Here is a 26461-nt window from a genome sequence, read left to right on the forward strand (position 1 = left end):
AATTTGTGTGGGCCGGGAAGAAATCAAGGATTAAAATGAAAATTTTGACAGATGCAAAAGAGAGAGGTGGGTTTCAACTACCAAATTTAAGATTATATCAGGAAGCAGTTTGCTTAGTGTGGATAAAAGAATGGATAATGCTGTTAAACAGAAAACTTTTAGTGTTGCAAGGTCACGGAAATAAATTTGGCTGGCATGCATATTTGTATTATGGAAAAAAGAAGATGGATGGTTTTTCCTCTCACCATTATATAAGAAATAATTTGTTAAGTACATGGATGAAATATAAGAAGTATGGAGATGAGAGAAGACCATTATGGATAGTACCGGTGGAAGTAATTAAAATAACAGCTGAAAGAAAAGTGGTTGTCATATAGTCAACTGTTAAAAATGCAAAGTGGCAAAATAGAACTGAAAACTGCTGAAGAATTGAATAATAAATATGATTGGTTTAAAATGCAACAAATAAAGAGCTTGGTGGAGAATGATATTAAAACTGAAGGAATAAGGAAGGAGCAAACAGAAATGGAAAAAGTTCTGCTTGGAGATAATGATAAATTAATTTCAAAAGTATATAAATTACTTTTACAATGGGGAAAACCAGATGGTGATTCAAATGCTTTCCAAATCAGCACAAAATCTGAGCTCCATTCCCATTTGGATGGAAAAAACTCTGCTTAAAAAGAAATAAAGACATTTATAAGGACATTCAGTTGTATACAGATAATATTTAAAAGTTTTCATCTGAAAAAGAAAGGATGATCATAAATGGCAATTTTTTCAAACAGCAGTTGTGAACAATATCTCTATAATTACTTCTTCAGTGTCCATTTTTGACATATTTTCTTGGCAAATGAAGGAAGTTCTTAAATATGGATAAGAAAAACCAGACATCCTGTCCACATATGTTCAAATGCACTTTGCAGAAGACCAACACACACTAGAACTTCTAACAAAAATAAAAACATGAGTGGTATGAATTTAAAGGCAACACTGAGAGGATCCAACTGAGAAAGTGCTAGCAAATCAGGAATGTTTTTCTTTTCTGAGTAAAACCTGCTTTCTATGGTGGCTGTCTTTTTTGATTGAGCAGTATCCCGTGTATCCTGTGTATGAACAACAACAACAATCAGAACACAGATGGAGTCTAGGAATTGGAAAGATTTACAGTGCCAGCCTAAGGAGTTTAATGGACTTGGGTGTTGTTAGCTAAAGCAGTTTCCATGCTAGGCCTGTCATGCCAGAGCATCCCTTACACATGTACAGTCAGGACATAAGACCTGGGGTGATATTGGAATAATTCAGCCTGATGTATACACAACTCCTTTTCAGCACAGTAACTCCTGGACAAAGAGAAGATGGGAGACAGAGTACTCAACCAGCAAGTAACTTTATGACTCTAACAAGATACATTCCAGAAATGGGGAATCATCAAGGAAAACTGAAATCATAGATGGTTGTATCTTAGAAACCACATACAGCCAATCCATTTTGCAGAAACCTAATGTGTAGTTGTGTTACTTTAAGCTGAATATCCAATTAAAGTTACTTTTAATGGGAAGTAGAAAAGCTAATAGAGAGGAACTGGGAATAAAGATGTGAAAGGTTAGATTTGGGATGAAAACAAAAGGAGAGAGAAGAAAACATACTCTGTCTTGAAGAGGAAAGGTATGATATTATATATATGGTGACTGGATGATTGTACTGTAGGAGAACTAACTGGAAAGGATAGAGCTTGGGAAGCCCTTCACATTTGTCTAAATTTACCTTTGTGCATTTAGGAAGAGTTGCTATTGGCCCAATATTGGGCTATCTCCTGGCATTGGACCAGAAATTTGGAACCTTACTGCATGGAAGAGTTACCTGGGGTAGGTGTTAAGATGTACTTGAGAGCCAGTTTGGTGTAGTGGTTAAACTTGTGGACTCTTATCTGGGAGAACCGGGTTTGATTCCCCACTCCTCCACTTGCAGCTGCTGGAATAGCCTTGGGTCAATCATAGCTCTCGCAGGAGTTGTCCTTGAAAGGGCAGCTTCTGGGAGAACTCTCTCAGCCCCACCCACCTCACAGAGTGTCTGTTGTGGAGGGAGAAGATATAGAAGATATAGGAGATTGTAAGCCGCTGAGTCTCTGATTCAGAGAGAAGGGCGGGGTATAAATCTGCAGTCTTCTTCTACATTGATATGTTAATGTTATCTGAGAGATGATTTTCTAGTTTACTTATGGTATCATTTGGAAATTACAAAGGAATTTCACAGTCTCTGGGGTGACGTTGCTTTTACAACGTTTTCACGGCAGCCTTTTTATGGGGTGGTTTGCCATTGCCTTCCCCAGCTGGGTACTCATTTTACCAACCTCGGAAGGATGGAAGGCTGAGTCAACCTCGAGTTGGCTACCTGAACTCAGCTTCCACCAGGATCAAACTCAGGTCTTGAGCAGAGCTTAGGACTGCAGTACTACAGCTTTACCACTCTGTGCCACAGGGCTCATACTTAAAACTTAGGCCATGCTTTATGGCCAAGAAGGTGTGAAGAGCTGTGGTCTCAAAAGGACTTTTGATCCACGTATTGTATCTGGGATCTGTCTACATGGGTTAAATGCCCAACTGAAGTTGATTATTACAGGGGTGGCCAACGGTAGCTCTCCAGATGTTTTTTGCCTACAACTCCCATCAGCCCCAGCCAGCATGACCAATGGCTGGGGCTGATGAGAGTTGTAGGCAAAAAATATCCGGAGAGCTACCGTTGGCCACCCCTGGATTATTAGAATGTGTTGAGCAGGTCCAAGTATTATAGCCATATTGTCTTAATTATTTGTTGTTTTTAATTAGATATTGTTGATAATTTTATGGCTTTATTGTATATGTATTTATGTTGTAACCTGCCCTGAGACTGCCTTGGTGGGATGGGCAGGATAGATACATAGATAGATAGATAGATAGATAGATAGATAGATAGATAGATAGATAGATAGATAGATAGATAGATAGATAGATAGATAGATAGATAGATAGATAGATAGATAGATAGATAGATAGATAGATAGATAGGCTGACAGACAGATGTTTCCACGTAGGATATGTCTTTATCAATTCCTTTATTTGATCAATAGATGCTTTGAAAGAAAAGAGATGCACTTTCTCTTACATCTGGTGTTCTATGTCCAAACATTTCCACACTCCTGATGTTTTTAGGGCAGGAGATTTTTGGAGAGTGGTACCCAATGCCTCTAATCTGTGTCAGTCAAATGGTCTTTTGGGGGTGCATACATAACTAATCTTAATGGGGCCAGGGGCTATGTAACAGTGTAATTCTTTTTAGGTTTGGTTAATGATGGTTTCTCTAAATGGACCATTCCTTTAACATTTTAGAATACAAAAAACTGGAAATTATTAGCATCTCAGTGTAAAGTTTACAAGGGAAATACAGGGGCATAAAAGACTTTTGTTGGTTTCAAGGCATACTCTCAATTCTACCAGAAATAAGTTTAGAGTGAACTTCTCAATAGGAAAATCAATGTTGCTAATTTGAAAAACTATAGTTTCCTTTTCTACAGAAGCTTCTACGCTATCAGAGAGTTTTCATTTTTTCTTGAAAAAACTACTAATTTTCTAACAGCATTCTAGCCTCTGTCCTGCCATTTCTTCATCTATCTGCCATTCTTCATCATTTGGTAAAACTAAAATACATACAATACTAATTTTACTGTTTCAGTGTCATAAAATGCATGATTCATAACTTGGTTATTATATAAAATAAATTATGTAAAATATTATATAAAATAAAATATATTATGAAGATTAATATATACCACTAATATGTCCAGTATCAGAGTAGCAGACTGCTGTACTCTGTTTTACCAAATCACATATATTTTAGAGTTTAGAATCCAAGAAATAGAAAAAAAAAATAAAATTTGAAATTAAAAATATAGTTTCTATAGTAAGCAAAAAGTGATTGGTTATTTAGATTTAGGAACAGGTTTTAACCTTATAGACTAACAACAAATTTGGATATCAAGTTAAAACTGCTATAGCTTCTGGTAAAGGGTGGTGGCGGGGAGAGAAACGGTTATAGGTTTATGCAGCTCTTCACCATCAAAGCATGCTCCTCCTATCATAAGTAAGCATGTTTAACTTTAAAAAAAATATTATCAAGGTGGCAATATCCTGTAGCTGTAATCTGTAGTTATGCATCTTGGATATGAATGCTGTATCTATGTACAGTATATAATTATTCAGATTGTTATAAGTAATATAAGTATTTTGTTATAAGTATATAAGTAATTTTATGTATTTGTAACCTTGCCTAATTTCACTGAATTAAAAAAACACACAGGTTTTTTCAAGTGGTCCCTCACATTTCCAGTGGTTTACATCCCTATTGTTTGTAACTGTAGACAATAATGAATCAAATTCCTGTTAACAAATACAAATAAAAAATTAAATATTTGCTTTCCTATTGTTAATTCGATTATTATAAAGTTTGATAGTTTAAGAATTATCATATTGCTACAGGCAATATTGTAGGACTGGACTTTATGGGGCTAGCAAAAAGCCCAGCCAAAGAAAATAATACTTGACCACCATGACGAACCCTGGCCATGACAATATGTTGCTGATGATAGTGGTGCATTTCAAAGTATGCCATATTTCCAACTTAAATGTTTTCAATATAATATAAACTTTGGGCTTCAGAGTGGTTTACAAAGTGTTTCGTGTATGGTTCTGTTCTCTGCTATTCAAAGGAGGAAAAAACCCCCTCTGTTCTCTGCTATTCAAAGGAGAAAAAAACCCTCTTAAGATATATGTGGTTTGGTAAAACAGGGTACAGCAGTCTGCTACTCTGATACTGTGAGTAAAATAGTTCCTTGGAGCTGGGTGCCTGTGTGTTAATTTCTGTTTAGGACAATGCATTTTTCTGGGACTCAAACAGGATCTTACAAGTAACACTGGATGATAAATCAGTCAAGAAATATATACGTATATATTGTGACAGAGCCCTCTTATACAATTTTCATATGTATAGCTACATGGAGAAACATGTTTCGTTATAAGTTCTGAGTTTATCTGTACAACTTGAATTAGCCAGTGGAAGAATATAAACTCTCTTAAAGGACATATCTTAAAGATAAGGTGGTAATTCTCAACACAACCTACTAATGTGAAAAAGGTGCTTCAGTGTTTTGAAGAGACACCTTGCCTGATTTTTCTTCCTCTACATTTGTCTTCTAGCGTGAATTTTTCTTGATGCTTGGTAAAGCTGCATTCCTAAACCTTTAAAATGGTTCCACGTTTCTTCTACCGAAGAACTGGTGCAGGTTTCAAGATTGCTTAGTACATGGCAAAGTCGAAGGCTGTCTTTTGAGGTTTTTACAATACAAAATCAAACCAGAGTAACGCTTGAGTGACTATTGCAGTGTGTGGTTCTGAAAGCAATCACAATCTCAGGGTCTCCCACCATGTATCTTTCTACCCCGTCAGCCCCAGGGGGGCAATTTACCTCTGGGAAATGATACGTGGAGGAAGGGCAAATCGCTGGGGTCCCGATCCAGTTCGAATCCCTTTCCACTCTGCTAAATGTAAAAAGAGGGTAGATTCCATCAAAGATCTCCAGCGTCTATTCTGTGTTGGCCTTGACAGCGTCTTAGTACAAGGGGCAGATTGGAGGCACCGGTGGGAAGCCTAAAATCGCCAGCAGCCTCGTATAGTTCGCTCGGAACAGGTAACAAAGACAGCAGAAAAAGACCGCACACGGAGGCTGCTAAGCCGCCAGATAGGCGTAGTTTTTTAATGCCCGCAAGTACTTCAGCTTTCACACGCAGGGTGGCGCCAGAGCTCGCTGAAGACTGAAAGCACTGCGGTGGATTCTCCTGCTCATTTTAAATTACTGCGGAGGAGAAAGAGGAGGTGGGGGGGGGGGGGGGGAGAGCAGCCACTAATGAAAAGACAAATTTCCCGACGAGGCGTTTTAATGCCAGCCATTCATCACAAACCCGAGTATTAAACATGACCACGTTTATTATATTGTGATAAAGGAGAATATCATTTTTTCTCATTAGCAAACGTTTTTCCCTCCATCTCTATCCACATTCATACGTGTGTGTGTTACATGCTTACATTTGATAGGAGGAGCATGCTTTGATGATGAAGAGCTGCATAAACCTATAACCGTCCCCCCCCCCCCTTTTCCAGAAGCTATAGCAGTCCGACCGAGATCGAATCAATTGCCTCTTATTCGATTTTGCAGTTTCTCCACCATTTTAACATTGCCCCCTGCAATTGGGGTCCTGCGAAGTTGCACACGGGCTGGGGAGGGAAGGATAGGACGACCGGGAGATGTGCAAAAGGCCGCATTTTCAACGCTGATCTTCGACACTGGTTTCAACCAAGGTTTTCTATTCCGATCACGTCTTTTTGGGGAGGGCGGCGGGCGGCAGGAAGGAGGACTATGCCGAGCGTTAGCGCTGCGTGACTGTGACTGCACAGCGGAGATGGGCTGGAGGGTTAAAAAAAGAGAGCGGCATTGGGCCGGTGGCGACGCGCTGCGGCTCATCCCGATGCGTGAGTGCGTGTGCCTGGCTGTTTGTGTACAGATTCCTGCATGGCCATTGGTATCTGAAGCGAAGCAGCCCACACCCCTCCCCTCCCCCCCCCCCCATTTGGATCTCAGGCAGAGAATTTTTAAAAGGAATTTCTACCCCTCCTTGCGTCAGCCCCACGTCACTTTGCCGGTGGCAGCCTCGGGTTTGGGGCTGGAGCTTTATTATCAACCGCGAGGAGAAGAGAAGACTGCGTGATAGTGGATGTGCGTGCGCCAGAGGGGGCGGCCGGGCGAGGAGCCCTCCCCTCCCCTCCCCTCCCCTCCCCTCCAGGCCGGTCTTTTCTCTCCCCCTTGCCCGCGGGTGCAGCGCAGAGGCCGCGTCAGGTTCAGCTGCAGGTAGGAGTGGCAGCCACCTGGCCGCGGGAGGATGGCGCGCTCTTAGCCAGCGGCCGGGAGCCATAGGCGCGGCGCCCCCTGGTTGCAGGGCGGGAAGAGGCAGGGCGCGGGTCAGGCTGGCGGCGGCTCCAGCGCGGCAGGTTGAGCGCTGACAGGGAGTCTCCTCTTGCTTTTTCCCTCCCAAGGCTCCCTCCCTCCCTCTCTCTCGGGACCTGCTGCGCCACGAGGGCTGACGAAGGCGCCGCCTGAGCGGAGAGGCGAGCAGGCGGCCTGCCGCGGCCGGGATCCGCGCGGGTGACAGAAGAGGATGCCTCAGTGACTGCCCGCCTGATCGAGCGCGCTCGGCAAGGTGGCAGAGGGCGGCGGCGGCGGCATCACCACGAGCAGCATGGGGGCCTGGCCAAGGACGTGGTGGCGGCGGCCGCTGCAGGGCCCCCCTCGGCCGGCGGCGACCACGACCCGCTTCTGGAGCTTGTGCTGGCTGCTGCTGGGCGCCTGGAGGGGGCTGCTCGCCTCCGCCTGCCCCAGCACGTGCACGTGCAGCCCCGAGCGGATCTGGTGCAGCAATTCCACCGCCAACTTCGTGTCCTTCCCCGTGCTCGGCAAGAGGAGCGAGCGGGAGAAAGTCACTGACATGTGAGTGAGCTGCGCCCGGCGGAGGGGGGAGGCGGGTTGGAGGCGCCGGTAGCAAGGCAGCCCACGGTGGGAAGGGTTGGGGAGGAGGGAATAAAAAACAAATGCTACGCCTTGTGTTAAAGCCTCAAGTTAAAAATCGTCCCGACGTCTCTTTCTGTGTACATAAATTATGCAAGTACGTCCTAATCATTTCAGGCTTAAAACATAATAGATTGCAGTTGCATCTTATTTGTTAGGGTTTTTAAAAAGCCGAACAACGGCATGAAGGTTGTAGGTGCATGCCATTATTTTAACCTTCATGATGATATAATAGAAACTAAGATAAAATAATGGCAATTCAGATTAACGCACCTATTTTTATCTAGGGTTTTTTAAAATTCCCGTTCTTGTGCTGTGGTCAGATGTCTACCTAGAGAACACCATCTCAACCCAGAGAAGGATAGTGCCACATGGAGAACGGCTAATACATGCTTGTGCACAGAGTCTGTGATGCATCTTACTGTAGCTGGAGAAAACACCCTTGCTTTCTAAGCTGTTTACTTCTGAAGAGATCCGAAGATGTTTTTAACACAGGAGCTCTCTTGGGCATCCCTTCAGCAAGTCTTCCAGTGCGACTAAAATATTTCCAGTTCACTTGCATGTGTGTCTGGGTGTGGGGGGACCGGAATCTTTCTAGCAATAAGCAAAGAGATTCTCCAGAAGGAAATTTTGCTTAGGGAAACTAAGGATGTTTTGGAAAGGATGTGTAAGAGGAGATGGTCTCTGTATAGCAATGCACTTGCTCAAAAGGCACATAACTGCAAGCCTAAAAGCCTGGGATGATCTAATTTAGATTTGACTTTCTCTGAGATATAATTTTGAAACCATTTAGCTTATAAATCTTAATTGCCCACAGTCCAATTTCCTGGGAATAAATAGATGATAAAGCAATAAAGCACATAGATTGGTGTTGGTTTTAGGACAAGGCTGGTGTTCTGTTACAAACCTGTCAGACTTTGGGAGGGTAACATGCATGTTGCTGCTCTTTATCATTAGCCTTTCACTAGCTGTTGCAGTTCTGTAAGTAAGGAAAATAATGTAAATAAGGGTATTTATACTAATAACCTGAAATTGAATTATTTGTGCTAAACTTACTTTGCAGTCATAGGGAAGTAATGTGTGATTTCCTTCTTGTATATTCTACTCTTTTTCATGTTTCCTTAACATTATGAACTGCACCTTTTGCCATCACTTGTTTACATGTGTGTTTAAACATTTCTTTCATACATCATTTCTATAAGGTGTTTGACAAAGGAGAATATTCCCTAGGATCTTGATTTATAGAGCGAGCACCCGTTAGTGCATAAGACTCTTGAGGTGGAGCAGTGTTCCAGGCAGGGATAAGAATGGTGGAACATTCTTTTCGTGGATGGGTGGAATGTCAACTGGGAAAGAACCCTCTTCAGATTTATAATGGCCCCTGTTGTCCCATCAGCCCAATCAAATTAGAGAAGGAAGCTAAAAAAAGAGCTACAGCTTTGTTGTTCTGATGATGTTTCCTCTGTTTGAGTTTGGGGGGGGGGGGAATCAAAGATGTTCTCTTCTTGTATATTGTTCACGTTAGTACTCTATACAGCAGAACTTGTACACATGGAAGCATCTCAATAAAAATATCTATACATGTTCATTTACAGGAAATAGAGGGGGTACTAAATTGGGCTGGGGGCCCATAAATTAAGGTAAAATAAAATGGGTACAGGTTCAAAATGAGAGTCAGTTTGGTGTAGTGGTTAAGTGTGCGGACTCTTATCTGGGAGAACCGGGTTTGATTCCCCACTCCTCCACTTGCACCTGCTGGAATGGCCTTGGGTCAGCCATAGCTCTTGCAAGGGCTGTCCTTGAAAGGGCAGTTGCTGTGAGAGTCCTCTCAGCCCCACCCATCTCACAGGGTATCTGTTGTGGGGGGAGAAGATATAGGCGATTGTAAGCCGCTCTGAGTCTCTGATTCAGAGAGAAGGACGGGGTATAAATCTGCAGTCTTCTTCAAAAGTCTGAGAAACATTAAATTACATTATATTGTCTGAGTTTTAAAACTAAATTAGTCTCATTTTAAAATTACAGCCTTTGGATGATAGTAATTGTTTTTAGAGCTTTCTCTCAAACTCATGATAATTGATTTCTCCTTTGAAATATGATATAGCTTTGTCATCCAGGCCCTCATTGTCACTGCAATAGGTAGCTCAGGATGGTTGAAGGCCTGAGATTTTTAAAATGAACTAAAAACTGTCCTTGCTGCATTGTTCTTTACAGGATGGTATACAAGGTTGCACAAAGAAAGGATTTAAAGTGTTCTCTTGTTTACAGTTTCGTAATGGAAAAGTCTGTTTAGAGCATCTATACTGTAGGGAAATGTTTTGTTTATGACAATCTTTTTGCAGCTTATAATAGTTCCTCTGCATAATTTCTTATGCCTGTTTAAGGCAGAAAGAAGTGGACGTTCGCTTTTACTTTGCTTAATGCTTTAAAAACTGAAAGTTTCAAGCAGCTATGTTAGTTGCTTGTTTTAATGAATTACCCAAATAAAGGATACTAATTTAGTTTCAAATGTCACACATGTTATCAGTCGTCTTTATTAACAATTAACTAGTAATATTCTTCTGAACTGCATTTCTCAAATTTAAAAATTTAATATATTGTAAATATCCTGATAAAGTGAGCTTTATTTCCCTTTGCAGTAAAGATGTTTGTTAGCAGTATTTATCTTTGCTAGCAGTATTTATCTTTATCTTCCCTAGCTACCACAAGAGCCCTGTGGCGCAGAGTGCTAAAGCTGCAGTACTGCAGTCCTAAGCTCTGCTCATGACCTGAGTTCGACCCCCGGTGGAAGCTGGGTTTTCAGGTAGCCGGCTTGAGGTTGACTCAGTCTTCCATCCTTCCGAGGTCAGTAAAATGAGTACCCAGCTTGCTGGGGGAAAAGTGTAGATGACTGGGGAAGGCAATGGCAAACCACCCTGTAAAAAGTCTGCTGTGAAAAAGTTGTGAAAGCAATGTCACCCCAGAGTCGGAAACAACTGGTGCTTGCACAGGGGACCTTTCCTTTCCTTCCTAGCTACCACAACTTACTTCGGCTACCTCACTACTATGAACCACACTATCATTAGGTTGTTCATACAAGTATGGTTGATTTTATTGCAGAAATTTAAGACAGAAAACATTGAAAAGGGGCCTTTTCATTACAAGATTAGCAGGCCAAGACCAATCATTAATGCTTTGTGTTAATTAAACATCCAGTGGCTTTAGTTTTTTATAAAAAATCTAAGTGTCAACTGTACCTTAATTAAACTAATTGTGCTGCTTTCAGAAAGTGTAAATACAATTGAATGCTTCCTATGTGGTATTTATTATCCTATACAAATAGTAGGCCTTACTTCTTTTATGCAGCATGCCATAAAAGAAATCTTACTATCAGTTTCTTACAATCCTTGCTAAAATTGACAATCCATGGAACTTTTCATGTCTTATGCATATATAAAAGGAAATAATAGTGGGGTTTTTGATTACATTGTTGTGATTACCTCTTTTTTTAAAAAAAATTGGGATGGATCCCATGTTTTATGGCCCATATTTTCCTCTAAGCTAATTTAAAATGTAAGCAATGCGAATTTGGGGGAAACTTGAGACTTGGGTTCTGGAATCAGTGTAAGTATTCAGTGCAATAGAATTAGGCTTTTTAAAAATGGGCACTATGTAATACTGAACATTAAAATGATTATGCAGTACGTGCGGTGGTCTGGTAGAAGGCAGGAAAGAGAGAAAAGAGGTTGGGATAACCTTCCACGGGTGGAGAAGTGGAGGAGGAGCTTTAGGCCAGCTTAAGTGTTGACAGATAATGGATAAATTGTAAATATGCATATTCTGTGGTCCAGCAGAGGGTGAATGCTAAAAGTTGTTACATTTCCCCACCCTGACAGTCTTCCTTTGAGAGTTTACATAGGTTAGCCCAGAGCTCACTGAGTAAAAACTGTTGGTTAAATTTGGTTTTCGTTTAGAAAAATAGAACCCATTCGGGAAATAATACCTTGACTACTTGTATTTTTTTAAACCCATAATAAATTTTTCACAAACTCACTTCTCTGCTTTGATGATTATGAAAAAAAAATGTTCTTATAAATATATGCCTATAATGAGATTGTACATGTTCCTTGGGGTACTGATATGGGCTTGAAAAGCTTTTGTTATGTATAAAGACTCCTTGTTCCTTAATAGACTTCAGTCTGATAATTTGAAGAACAAATCTGAGTCAGAGAAGAAGAGAGAGACACCTTAGAGGCACATATTTTCAGGCCAGAATTTCTAGAGCTGAAATAATGAGGTGGCCTCTGAGTGTCTTAAGATTTTTTGATTAATATATTGTTTTGTACTAAAGTATAGTATATTCATGAATAAAAATTGTTTCATTGTAGACAGTAGTATGCTGTAGCTAATTTTACCAGCTCTTCTGTCAAGTACAGTGATTTATGACTATTCAGACAAGTAGAGTTTGAAATTAATTGCTCTATTTAAGGATGCATAATGTGCCAACAAAAAAGTAGGCAACTTTTCAGCTCTTCCACTATGGTACGGGAAGAATAGATTGTGTATGTGTATATATCAGAAACCACAAAACAAATTTGTAATGTGGTTATACAAACCACTTCAGACCTGTTAATAAATAAGGCACATTGTGCAATTTAAAGAATAAATTATTTAGCAAGGCTTGTGAGCTGGTGCAGAGAGAGATTCTCCTTGCATCCCTGTTAAGCTTTGTCTTGTTAATATCTTGGGTCTCTTCCATGTTTTGCTTATTATGCTGTATTGTACAATACAAAGGAAGAGCATATAAAAGAATACTCCTTTTTCTGTCTCTTTTTATTTAATGTTTTCTGTTAATCTGCATAGAGAGTTATGTTGAAATTGTGGTCCTTCTTGTGATTTTGGAATATGGAGGCATGGCCCTCTCCTGCTTCCTTACTGTGTCATATAGCCATGAAAGGGTCTCCCTTTCATGGAAGGCCAGGGAAGCCATGAATCTGGGACTCCCACCAAATTGTAGTTTCTCCCAATAATTAATATCTGAACAGGTCCAGAAATATGTCATGATAGAGAAACAGTTGACAGGAAAGTTATATGTTGGAAGGAAAGAAAAGATCCCCTGTGCAGCCCCTAGTCATTTCTGACTCTGGGGTGACGCTGCTTTCACAATGTTTTCACTGCAGACTTTTTATGAGGTGGTTTGCCATTGCCTTCCCCAGTCTTTTACACTTTCCCCCCAGCAAGCTGGGTACTCATTTTACCGACCTCAGAAGGATGGAAGGCTGAGTCAACCTTGGGCCGGCTACCTGAATCCAGCTTCCGCCAGAATCCAACTCAGGTCATGAGCAGAGAGTTCAGACTGCAGTACTGCTGCTTTACCACTCTGTGCCACGGATGATGCAAATTGTAAATGCACAAATCATATATACAGTTTGATCCCAGAAACCATTATGTGTCTCTACATGATGAATTGCTTATAACTTTTTATAGGGTAGTTAATTGCTCTAAAGTTATCCTAATGCAAGTAGGAAACTGTTGAGGAAGGATAGCTTGTTAAGGCAACATTATCTAGGCAGATCAGTGAAGGCTTTTCAGTCTGCCTAGGAAAATGATGGAAGCTGAAAAGATTTTCCTAAGTCATTAGACTCCCTCCCTGAATTTTAAGTTTTTGTGTATCATGGCCTGCTATATGCATTTAACATGTTTTGATGTAGGTTTAGTGATGCTTAGTTTTTTTTAACCAAGATAAACTAAGTTCCGGAAGACTGGAATCTTAATACTTTTAATTAGGCATTTAGCATTTTGTAAGATTCGCCTTCCCACACAAGAAACAAAACCCAGATCCTGTAGGTACAGCGTTACTCAGTCAATGTTTTATTAAATATGTATAATTTAGTTTTAGATGAGTAAAAAAGTTTTAGGCAGATATACATAAATTCTCCAGTTATGCAAAATAAAAAACTGTGGACCATTTTTTTAAAAGTCTAAACTGGTAGGATAGCAGTACCCCCACATTAGTCATGTTAACAAGGTACCAATCAACACAGAGATGACCAGATAATTATGATGATTTCATCCTGTCATACACCTATCCTTAGGTTTAGAGAGAAAAAAGAAAAATTCAGTGGGGAGAAGTCTTTTTTCAGGGCGGGGGATGTCACTGAGGACTCCCCCCCCCCCAATTTTAGGAAACACTTAAAAAAATGATGACTGTAGCCATGAAATTAAAAGACGTTTGCTCCTTGGGAGGTCAGCTATGGTGAACCTAGGCAGTATAATAAAAAGTAAAGAGATCACCCTGCTAACAAAAGTCCGTATAGTCAAAGCTATGGTATTCCCAGTAGTAATGTATGGCTGTGAGAGTTTGACCATAAGGAAAGTCGAGCGCAGAAAAATAGATACTTACAAGCTGTGGTGCTGGAGAAGGCTCTTGAGAGTCCTTTGGACTTCAAGAAGATCAAATCCAGGGAAATCAACCCTGACTGTTCCCTGGAAGGTCAATGCTGAAGATGAAGTTCAAATACTTTGGCCACCAAATGAGAAGGGAGCACTCACTGGAGAAAACCCTGATGCTGAGAAAGACAGAAGGCAAAAGGAGAAGGGGATGGCAAAATATGAGTTGGCTGGACAGCGTTCCTGATGTAACTAACACAAATTTGAGCAGACTTTGGAGGATGGTAGAAGACTGGTGGGCCTTGTGTGACTTTGTCCATGGGGTCGCAAAGAGTCGGATTCGACTGTGCCACTGAACAACAACAAAAAATAGCATGGGTGTCTACCACAGTTCACTACTAAAGAAAACTATATTATAGATATTGTTTTACAATAACTTTGTTATATAGAAGCAAGAAATGCAAGAATTATTTATTACATACCGAATTAAATTACATTACTTAAAATGTAGAATTCAAGAGTATAATAGTGCTATCCTAAATTGAGTTACAGCCTTCTGCGTCTTTTGAAGTTAGAAATCAGTGGGCTTAGGCTGGAGTAACTTTTCATATTACTTATTTAGTTAGAAAATTTCTGTGCTACCTCTTCAGGTAACTTGCTTGAGGATAGAAATGTCAGTTTTCTACAAGCAATATAACTCAACATTAGAGAGAAGGTGTGTGCATACACAACCTATGCTACTTCAGCATGCTTTAAATACATGGCTTGATTGTGGGTTCTGTTACTTAACTTTCATTCCTTCAGTTATATGGCTGCAGGGAGTTCCCTGCTGAGAACTCTGTTTACAAGTGTGTAAGGGCTGGATTCCTTCTCCTCTTACACCATGGGCCCAACCAGAATTGTGCCCCACATGCTTATAACTTGAAATTCCAGAGAACTTGCTTCTGCTGCGTGAATGACTAAGTGAAAGTTAAGACAGAGAATCCAGATCTAGTATGTAGAATACCATAATGTATGGGTTGGCCTTTAGTTTTTGTCTTCCAAGAGGCTTTACGTGGAAAGCACAAATTGTGTAGTACTCAAAAGAAATTATATTATATGGACACATAATCTCATACAGTCAAAATAAAACAAGCGGGATATTTTGTATAACAAGTTACATTTTTGAAGATTGTACTTTTTAATACAATTCTCAAGCGGGCGGAGGTTACCAGCATCGAGGCACTGCTGTTGAAGACGCAGCTGCGCTGGGCAGGGCATATTTCTAGGATGGAAAACCACCGCCTTCCCAAGATTGCCCTGTATGGCGAACTCTCCACCGGCCATCGAAATAGAGGGGCACCAAAGAAGAGGTACAAGGACTCCTTGAAGAAATCCCTTGGCACCTGTCGCATCAGCCATCACCAGTGGTCTGACCTAGCCTCAGATCGCAAAGCATGGAGGCACACCATCCACCAGGCTGTCTCTTCTTTTGAGAACGCACGCATAGCTGGTCTTGAGGACAAAAGGAGATTGAGGAAGAATCGCACTGCTACAGCACCAACCCTAAATCAGACTTTTCCCTGCAGCCACTGTGGCCGGACCTGCCTGTCCCGCATTGGTCTTGTCAGCCACCAGCGAGCCTGCAGCAGACGTGGACTATTGCACCCTTCTTAAATCTTCGTTCGCGAAGCCAAGCTGAGAGAGAGAGGCTTTTTAATAATATATTATTACACATGTTTAAGCAAATTAGTTGTGAACAAAAATAGTCTCATTTGAACAATAGACATATTCATGAAAATATGCTGTATATAACACACACAGGAGTTGCATATATTGTTTTACATAAATATGTTCATATTACGTATTTTGAATGGATAGAATCTTGCTTTAAAAAGAATTTCACTTATTCCCAAAGAGAAAAGAGTTCACTGGAGTCTTTTTAAAAAAGTGTTCCCTAAAATTAAAAAAAAAAAAAAGTCCTCAGTGACCGCTCCCTGAAAAAAGTCTTCCCCCCACTGAATTTTACTTTTTTCACTCTAGACCAGTCTAAGGATTGGTGTATGATAGGATGAAATCATCATAATGATCTGGCGATCTCTGTGTTGACTGGTACCTTGTTAACATGACTAATGTGGGGGTACTATTAGTAAGGAGCGGTGTGGGTAGGTAGTGTGGGTTTCAGGGATGGTGTGGAATCTGTGTCAATAATGCTTTGTTAATTTTTGTTCCCATAGTTACTGTTTGGCAGGTGATTCTGCTACTGGAATCATGACTGAATTTACACTAGTACTAGTTCTGACATAGCTGTTGTCAGTTTAGTGTGGCTATAGTATTGTTTGTTAGATTTCATATACTTTATTTTCCCTTGATGTATCACTTTTGCAGCATATTTAATAAGTCCTTGAGTTCAATGTTGCATGCTTTTTTGCTCTTGATTACTACCATTCTCTGCCTTCCCCCTTCATCTGTTGATCTGGGAACACTCAATGTAGAAGAAATTGTCCAGGATTGTTGTTTTCTGAACAAAGGAAAGATTGATGCTATTGAAGTACTCGTGTATTATCTTGTGTCTTTATGACATTTTGTCACTGGATTTTAACTTTGTACCATTTTGCATTCTAAACCACTGCCCACCAGCTATATGTAGCTCTATTCACTTTACCTCATTCCTTGTCTGAAAAAGTATGCATGCATACGAAAGCTTACATTCTGAATAAAACTTTATTGGTCTTAAAGGTGATACTGGACTCCTACTTCGTTCTATTGTTTCAGACCAAAATGGCTGCCCATCTGGATCTGTCTTTATGACATATGTATGTGATCTCTGATCTATATTTGTTACTATGGTTCTTGCAAAGTTCTTGTCATAAAATAAATGAAAGGGGCAAAGATAAAAGGAGGAAGATAGGATGATGTTGTAAAGCCACTTGGGGTTCTTCTTGGAGAGAAAAGCAGGATATAAACAAACAAGAAAGACGATCTGTGTATTTAACCTTGAAAAAAATTGTTTCATGAAAGGCTGGCAGTGCCATCCTGAGTAAAGTTGCATTCTTCCAAGCTTATTGAAGTAATTGGGCATAGAAACATGGAAATCTGTTAAGAATTGCACTGTGGGTGTCCCAGTGCTTCAGGTTCAGGTTGTGGTGCTACTGTGGTAGTGTTCCTAAGAGCAGTGCTTTCCATCCTATCCTTGCAAAATTGTATGGACAATCTTGGTTTCCATTGTAGAACTTCATACACATATACAATCTGTGCAGACTGCAGACTTGAACATGCATAGATTAAGGCTGGGATCTTGTTCCTTCCATTGTCATACAATGGCAGTCTGTTTAGACTGAATATTGCTAAATGACTTTTATTGGTGGTGCATGTAGAAATTGGAAAGTCCCATTTAAATTTAAAAGGATACCTAAACTTCATGGTAATTTTAGTATTTCTGCAGTGTTGTGAAGGACCGGACTAAATTGGAATAAAACGAAATATTTGAAAGAAAATTTTGTTTCCACTTAGTGGTTGGTCCAGGTTTGATATGTGGGATGGGAAGGGGAGCCTGGGGCTGCTTCTGCCGCTTCCCCGCTAGGTGGTGAGGGGCAGAAGCAGCCAATCGGTATCCCCCTCCCATTTAAAGACCTCTGCAGATCAGGCAGAGGTCTTTAAATGAGGGATGGGGAAGATTGTTGTCACACTGCCCCTTCCACCAACCTGGGACTGGTGAGAGAGATAGTGTGGCCTTGCTCAGTTCATATGAGAGAGGCGGTGTGGCCTTGCTCCAAGGCTGTTTCACCTGCTAGGGGAGGCAGCTTCGGAGGGAGGCTGCACCACCTCTTTCATCCGCCCAAATCCTGGGCGGGTGAAAGGAGTGTTGCGGCCTGGTTACTATTAGGCTGCAGACCGGTACCATTCCATGGACTGGTGGTTGGGCACCTCTGATATATACCATAGGTTGCAATTTCAATTGGACACATTCTACAGATCAGTACAACTATAGGCTCAAGGGATATAATAGTAGTAGCATCACAGAAAGGGAGGTCGAGCAGATGGAATAAGGACGCCCACTGCCTCAACCAAAGGCTTGGCAGAATAGCTTTGTCTTGCAGTCCCTACAGAATGGTAATAAATCAGATAGGGCCTGAATCTCTATGCGGAGTTGATTCCACCAGACTAGGACCAAGGCTGAAAAGGCCCTTGGCCTGGTTGAGGCAATTTGGAAGTCCTTCATGCCAGGGATGGTCAAGAGATGTTGCGTAGCAGATAGTGATCTCTGGGGCACATATGGAGGTAGATTTCAAAGTGTGGAACTGGGGGGTCTGTGGTTCCACCCCTTGGCCTTTGGCCTATGGGTTCTGCAGGTTTCTGCCCTGTCTCCCATACTTTTCAACATCTAGATACGGCTGCTCGGAGAGGACATCCAGAGGTCTGGGCTGAGTTATCACCAATACATATATCAATAAAAAATAATAATCTGTGGTATAAACAATAAAGCAAGTTATATAAAAAAAACTAAGGTGAATTATATTATTTTGTTGTGTGAACAAATTCTTAAAGACATGTGCCATTAAACCAGTAATGGAATCACAAAGAATGGGGAAATATAGTCTCTCTCTCTCTCTCTCTCTCTCTCTCTCTCTCTCTCGGCTTGGCTTCGCGAACGAAGATTTAAGAAGGGTGCAATAGTCCACGTTTGCTGCAGGCTCACTGGTGGCTGACAAGACCAATGTGGGACAGGCAGGTCCGGCCACAGCGGCTGCAGGAAAAAGTCTGATTTAGGAAATATAGTAGTTCATACACAATACATACAGTCCGATCCAAAACGTTATGCTCAAACCGATAACAAAAGTATTACAAAGATTGCAGAGTCTTCAATGAGACATAAACAAGATCAGTCCAGAATGATATGCCAATCGATATTTTTTCCAGTAGTTCATGATATTGCGGTCTTTGTAAAAAAAATACGGATTGGCACAGTGAGTGAGAATGTCTTACCATTAGATTGATACTTAGCACTGGAATTCGTCTGATGAAGGCTTACAAAACGCTGGCAACACCTAGGAGCCACATCTGAATTTGGAATCTTCCACATTGTCTTTGAAGATTATGCAATCTCTGCAATACTTTTGTTGTCTTTTACAAGACTGTTTTGAGCATAACATTCTGGACCGATCTTGTTTGTGTCTCTTTGAAGACTGCAGTCTTTGTAATACTTTTGTTATCTGTTTGAGAGACTGTTTGAGCATAACATTTTAGATTAACTTTGTTTAATATTGAACTGATATATTGTGTATGGACTACCGTATTTCCCCATTCTTTGTGATTCCATGATTGGTTTCATGGCACATGTCTTTAAGTGTTTGTTCGCACAACAAAGTAATATAAGTCACTTCAGTCTTTTTGATATGATTTGCTTTATTGTTTATACCACAGATTATTTTTTGTTTTTGGTATATTTCTGTGGCTTTACTTTTTGGATTCTGCTACCAATATATGTATGACACTCAGCTCTGTGTAGTGCTTCCAGCAGATTCCAGGGGACTGTGGAAACCATGAACAGATGCTTGGAGGCAGTTTTGGGATGGATAAGATCTAGCAAATGAGCTTAATCCCAACAAAATGGAGGTGCTACTGGCATGGAGAAGGTTTGACAGCATTTGGGATATCTCCTGTTGTGGATAAGGTTGCACTTCCCCCAAAGGAGCAGGTTCATAGCTTGAAGGTGCTGCTGGATCCAGTCCTTATTTTGGATAAACAGGTGGCAGCGGTGGCCAAGGGTCCCTTTTCATCAGCTTGAATTGAGTTGCCCCACTTCCTGTGGTGTATGCTTTGATAATATCTAGTTTAGAGTACTGCAGTATGCTCTATGTGGGGCTGCCCTGTCAAGAAGTCATAGTTGGTAACAGATTACAGTTGGTTACAGATTCATCTGTTTTGTCTTCTGTCAGTGGCTGAGGTCTTTATTTTGTTTGGTGTACTCCCAGTAATGCTTACTGGCTCTTCTGCCCAATTGTGCTGTTATGTGTGTTGCATGTTAGGATGGTTTTTAAAAATTGAACTGCTTCAGGAAAGTCAAACTCATCTGTTACATGGACTGGATCTGACTTAAATTGAACTTTGTGAAGCCAGGCAATCTGTGTCATACAATGTAATGCCAGGTAGCAGAGATATTAACTTTATAAAGAATGTAGAAAAACACAATTAAATATATTATTTTTCTACTTAAAATACAAACATGCTTAAAACTCTTGTAATATTTTGTTTAAAATTGAAAGGCTGGGGAATAGTGGGATTTGACAATGCAATTTTTAAAATAAAACATCAAGGAAAAAGTACAGGAATCACAGCAGAAACTAAAAATATAAAACACTCTGAGCCTAGGAAAACAAAATGTCTGGGCATTGCAAGCTTCTCTCTGCCAAGTTCTACTCATATTAGCAATAGCTGCGCCTTGCCAAAGGCTGAGCACATCTCACAAAGGTCTGAGAGGAGCGGAACAGAGCACAGCAGCTCTCATAGCTGAGACAGCTGGAGAAGTTGCTGAGAATTTGAGTTTTGAAAGACTTCATTCTGAGGTTTGTGGGACTGCCTAAAATTCTGAGTTGTTATAGCTGGGGAATTGCTCTTTGTTTGGTTGAGTGGGCTAAAGGTGAAAGAGATTGAGAGTGATTGCTGCTGATTGCTTAGGAGTGCCTCTGCTCCACCCTCTTTGCATTTTAAGCTGCGCCTTGCCAAAGGCTGAGCACATCTCACAGAGGTCTGAGAGGAGCGGAACAGAGCACAGCAGCTCTCATAGCTGAGATAGCCGGAGAAGTTGCTGAGAATTTGAGTTTTGAAAGACTTCATTCTGAGGTTTGTGAGACTGCCTAAAATTCTGAGTTGTGATAGCTGGGGAACTGCTCTTTGTTTGGTTGAGTGGGCTAAAGGTGAAAGAGATTGAGAGTGATTGCTGCTGATTGCTTAGGAGTGCCTCTGCTCCACCCTCTTTGCATTTTTTAAGCTGCGCCTTGCTATATATATATAATGAATATATATATGTAATGAAGATAGAATGCCAGCAGGGGGGTGGGGGCTTTCCAGTGTTTTGCACTGAGTGTCACATGTACGACTGTCTGCCCAAAGGACAGAAGTCTTGGGTGTGTGCTCGATGCAAGGAGCTCCTGGTCCTCAGCAAACGAGTTCGTACCCTTGAGGCCGAGGTGACTGCCCTGGAGAAGCAGAGACAGTCAGTTAAGCACTTGGGGAAGACTCTCGGGGGCGTATTAGATGAGCCCCGCTCTGAACGTAGCAGCCCCGTTGCTGCCAGAGAGCTTGAGGGTCGAGAGGGAACAGGGCACTGCGTTGAGGATAAGGGGAATGCGCCCTCAGAAGGGACCTTTTCTTCAGTTGGTGAGCGGGAATCCTTTCGCACCAAGGAACCATCCCTGGGCAGGGGGAGAGGGGGGGTTTTGGTAGTTGGTGATTCGATCCTTAGGCAAGTAGACAGCTGGGTGGCGAAACCGCGTACTGACCGTATGATGACTTGCCTGCCTGGTGCAAAGGTAGCGGACATTATGCATGTAGTAGATAGGCTGATAGACAGTGCTGGGGAGGAGCCTGTGGTCGTGGTGCATGTTGGCACCAACGATGTGGGGAAATGCAGTCGTGAGGTCCTGGAGGAAAAATTTAGGCTGCTAGGTGGGAGACTTAAGGCCAGGACCTCCAAGGTAGCCTTCTCGGAAGTCCTACCTGTTCCACGTGCAGGGCAGGAGAGACAGGCACAAATTAGAAGTCTCAATGTGTGGATGAGACGATGGTGTAAGGAGGAAGGGTTTAAGCTTGTTAGGCACTGGGATGCTTTCTGGAACAAGCGGGAGCTGTACAAAAAAGACAGTCTCCACTTGTCCCCGGATGGAACCAGGCTGCTGGCGCTTAAAATCAAAAAGGTGGCAGAGCAGTTTTTAAACAATCTTGGGGGAAAGCCGACAGGAGATGAAATGTCTCTGGTTCGGGAGAACTCATCTCAAAGAGATGAAGGGTTGGCTGCTATTTTTCTACCGGGTAATGGATCAGAGTTGTCCACTGTGATGGTGACAAGTAGTATGGACTGTCTGCCAGAGTCTCGAGGCGGCAGGAGGAAGGTGGCAGGCCTAGCTTGCCTGGGAAATTATAGATGTTTGTATGCAAATGCTAGAAGTGTTTGGAGTAAAATTGGTGAATTGGAATGTTTAGTGTTGGGAGAAAACATAGACATTGTGGGAATTTCAGAAATTTGGTGGAATGAGGAGAATCAGTGGGACACCGTGATTCCTAGATATAAGTTATATCGGAAGGATAGGGAGGTAAGTGTTGGAGGTGGGGTGGCTCTGTATGTCAGAGAGGATATACAATCCAGTAAGACTCAGGTCAGAGAATTAGATTCCCATTTAGAAATGCTTTGGGTTGAAATAGAGGGCCCAAAAGGAAATTTAACTATGGGAGTTTGTTATCGCCCACCAAATCAAAAGAGAGAGGAAGATTATAATATGATGGAAGACTTAAAGATAGCGGCTAAATGTAAAAACTGTGTCATAATAGGTGATTTTAACTACCCGCAGATTGATTGGGTCAATATGCGTTCTGGTCGAGAGAATGAGATTGAGTTTCTTGATGCTCTCAATGACTGTGCTATGGAGCAGATGGTCTCAGAACCTACCAGGGGTGGGGCGATCCTGGATTTGGTCCTAAGTAATGCCCAAGACTTGGTGAGAGATGTAAAAGTGATTGCGCCGCTTGGGAGCAGTGACCATAACGTTATTGATTTCCCGTTTGTATAAATAGGGAGTTGCCCCAAAAGACCAGCACAACCACGTTTAACTTTAAAAGGGGTAAGTTCTCTGAGATGAGGAGGCATATGAGGAGGAAACTGAAAGGAAAGGTAAATACAGTCAAAACACTTGGGGAAGCTTGGAGACTATTTAAAAATATAATCCTAGAAGCTCAGATAAAATACATATGACAAGTTAGGAAAGGCACAAACAGGCATAAGAAAAGGCCTGCATGTTTAACAAACAAAGTAATGGAAGCTGTAAAAGGTAAGAAGGACTCCTTTAAGCGGTGGAAAACCAGTCCAAGTGAGATTAGTAAAAGGGAACACAGGCTGTGGCAAATCAAATGCAAGACTGTGATCAGGCAGGCAAAAAGGGACTATGAGGAGCATATTGCAAAAAAAACAAAACATAAAGACCAACTTAAAAAAATTTCTTCAAATATATTAGAAGTAGGAAACCAGCCAGGGAGGCAGTGGGGCCCTTGGATGACCATGGGGTAAAAGGATTACTGAAGGAGGATAGGGAAATGGCTGAGAAGCTGAATGAATTTTTTGCCTCCGTCTTCACTGTGGAAGATGATAACTTTTTGCCCGCCCCAGAACCACTAATTTTGGAAGGGGTGTTGAAAGACCTGAGTCAGATTGAGGTGACAAAAAAGGAGGTCTTACAACTGATAGACAAATTAAAAACTAATAAGTCACCGGGTCCGGATGGCATATATCCGAGAGTTCTGAAAGAACTCAAAGTTGAATTTGTGGATCTTTTGACAAAAATCTGTAATCTTTCATTGAAATCTGCCTCCGTTCCTGAGGACTGGAAGGTAGCAAATGTCACCCCCATCTTTAAAAAGGGTTCCAGAGGAGATCCGGGAAATTACAGGCCGGTCAGTCTGACTTCAATACTGGGAAAGTTGGTAGAAACCATTATCAAAGACAGAATGAGTAGGCACATTGATGAACACGGGTTATTGAGGAAGACTCAGCATGGGTTCTGTAAGGGAAGATCTTGCCTCATTAACCTGTTACATTTCTTTGAGGGGGTGAACAAACATGTGGACAAAGGAGACCCAATAGATTTTGTTTACCTTGACTTCCAGAAAGCTTTTGATAAAGTTCCTCATCAAAGGCTCCTTAGAAAGCTTGAGAGTCATGGAGTAAAAGGACAGGTCCTCTTGTGGATGAAAAACTGGCTGAGTAATAGGAAGCAGAGAGTGAGTATAAATGGGCAATGGAGGACGGTAAGCAGTGGGGTGCCGCAGGGCTCGGTACTGGGTCCCATGCTCTTTAACGTGTTCATAAATGATTTAGAGTTGGGAGTGAGCAGTGAAGTGGCCAAGTTTGCGAATGACACTAAATTGTTCAGGGTAGTGAGAACCAGAGAGGATTGTGAGGAACTCCAAAGGGACCTGTTGAGGCTGGGTGAGTGGGCGTCTAGGTGGCAGATGCTATTCAGTGTGGCCAAGTGTAAAGTAATGCACATTGGGGCCAAGAATCCCAGTTATGAATACAAGTTGATGGGGTGTAAACTGGCAGAGACTGACCAAGAGAAAGATCTTGGGGTCGTGGTAGATAACTCACTGAAAATGTCAAGACAGTGTGCGTTTGCAATAAAAAAGGCCAACGCCATGCTGGGAATTATTAGGAAGGGAATTGAAAACAAATCAGCCAGTATCATAATGCCCCTGTATAAATTGATGGTGCGGTCTCATTTGGAGTACTGTGTGCAGTTCTGGTTGCTGCACCCCAAAAAGGATATTATAACATTGGAGAAAGTCCAGAAAAGGGCAACTAGAATGATTAAAGGGCTGGAACACTTTCCCTATGATGAAAGGTTGAAACGCTTGGGACTCTTTAGCTTGGAGAAATGTCGACTGCGGGGTGACATGATAGACGTTTACAAGATAATGCATGGGATGGAGAAAGTAGAGAAAGGGGTACTTTTATCCCTTTCTCACAATACAAGAACTCGTGGGCATTCGATGAAATTGCTGAGCAGACAGGTTAAATCGGATAAAAGGAAGTACTTCTTCACCCAAAGGGTGATTAACATGTGGAATTCACTGCCACAGGAGGTGGTGGCGGCCACAAGCATGACCACCTTCAAGAGGGGTTTAGATAAAAATATGGAGCAGAGGTCCATCAGTGGATATTAGCCACAGTGTGTGTGTGTGTGTATGTATGTATGTATGTGTATATATATATATATATATATATATATATATATATATATATATATATATATATATATATATATATATATAAATATAAATTTTGGCCACTGTGTGACACAGAGTGTTGGACTGGATGGGCCATTGGGCTGATCTAACATGGCTTCTTTTATGTTCTTAGCTTTCCAGTGTAATATCCCCCACTGGCTGTGGGTTTCTTGGTTAGAGTACTCACTGGGCACCAGTTCTCAGATCCATTCAGCTGAGACAAGCTTGCTCAAAGCATCAAGCCTTTATTTGCAAGGATATAACTCCAGCAAGCAACAGCTTCAAGTGGCCATACAAACGCTGGAAAATGAAATAAGCTCCACTCCATTGAAATACATTGCAGGATAGACAAAATTGCAATGAAAATGTTGAATGGATTTTCTATTAAGATCTCTGGGCCCAGGGATTTATCTGGGCCCAGAGACCTTAATGGAAAATCCATTCTGCATATTCTTTGCAGCTTTGCAGAGTTGGGAACTCTGACAGCCTTAGCACTTCAAAGGGGGAGTGGACGAGGGAGGGTGAAAAGAACTGTGGGCCTGATTAAAGCCCTTGGCGGGCTGGGCACAGTCCATGGGCTGCACTTATGACATCTGTGGTTTAAATGTTTTATAAATAATCTTATTTTAAATACTGTTTTGATGTTTTAAATATTTTGATGTTTGCTATTTGGGGACTCTATTTGGGTGAAAGGAGGAATAGAAATGCTATGAATGAATGAATAAATAAATGATTGAATGTATTTTATAAATTAGAGAAGGATCCAGGGACTGATTTCACAAAAAGATATGTTTCTATGTCTAACATTTGTTATTAAATAAAAACTAAGCATTTTAATTTTAAATTATTATTTTTATTATATTTTCCCATTGTATTCAATTTTTTTCCTCAGTGGGAACCTGAAGTGGCTTAGCATATACAGAGCTTTTCTCCTAGAAAAAGCCCAGCAGGAACTCATTTGCATATTAGGCCACACCCCCTGATGCCACCATTGTTTCACACAAGGCTTTTCTGTAGGAAAAGCCCAGCAGGAACTCATTTGCCTATTAGGCCACACCCCCTGACCCAAAGCCAGCCAGAACTGCATTCCTGTGAATTCCTGCTCAAAAAAAGCCCTGAGCATATCATTCTGCCATCCTCAAGCAGATGTAAGGCAACTACGCAACAGTTATGCCATTAAAGGTTTGTTATGGAAGTGTAAGGAAACTACAACTGCTGACGTTTACTCTTCTGCAGAATTATCAAAGCTGCAGGAAGTCAGTTCTCCTTTGTCACTCTCAAGTTTTGGTACTTCCTGCCCTTTCCCCAAGAGCCAACATGAGTGAAATTCACATGGAAGCTTAATTCATTAACTCCCAAAATTTTTCCCAACAGGAAGAATTCAGGTTTGACTGATAACACGCCCTGGGACAGGAGGGATTGTATATTTGGAAATATGTTTCCCATGTGGGTTTTTATGACAGTAGAAGTT

The 26461-nt window shown here is 41.4% G+C and overlaps 1 protein-coding gene across 10 annotated transcripts in view; it reads left to right on the forward strand.

Annotated features, from left to right (window-relative positions):
- Positions 1 to 7266: 7266 nt before the first annotated feature.
- Positions 7267 to 26461, forward strand: part of NTRK2 (neurotrophic receptor tyrosine kinase 2) — a 322822-nt gene continuing 303627 nt past the window's right edge. For all 10 annotated transcript variants that reach the window (XM_060235418.1, XM_060235421.1, XM_060235426.1 and 7 more), the window contains exon 1: positions 7267 to 7572. In XM_060235418.1, the coding sequence (XP_060091401.1) occupies positions 7325 to 7572 (248 nt within the window). In that variant the 5' untranslated portion in view covers positions 7267 to 7324. The remainder of the gene's footprint in view (positions 7573 to 26461) is intronic.

This window comes from Heteronotia binoei, chromosome 4, assembly GCF_032191835.1.
Source record: "Heteronotia binoei isolate CCM8104 ecotype False Entrance Well chromosome 4, APGP_CSIRO_Hbin_v1, whole genome shotgun sequence".
NCBI classification, from domain to species: Eukaryota; Metazoa; Chordata; class Lepidosauria; order Squamata; family Gekkonidae; genus Heteronotia; species Heteronotia binoei.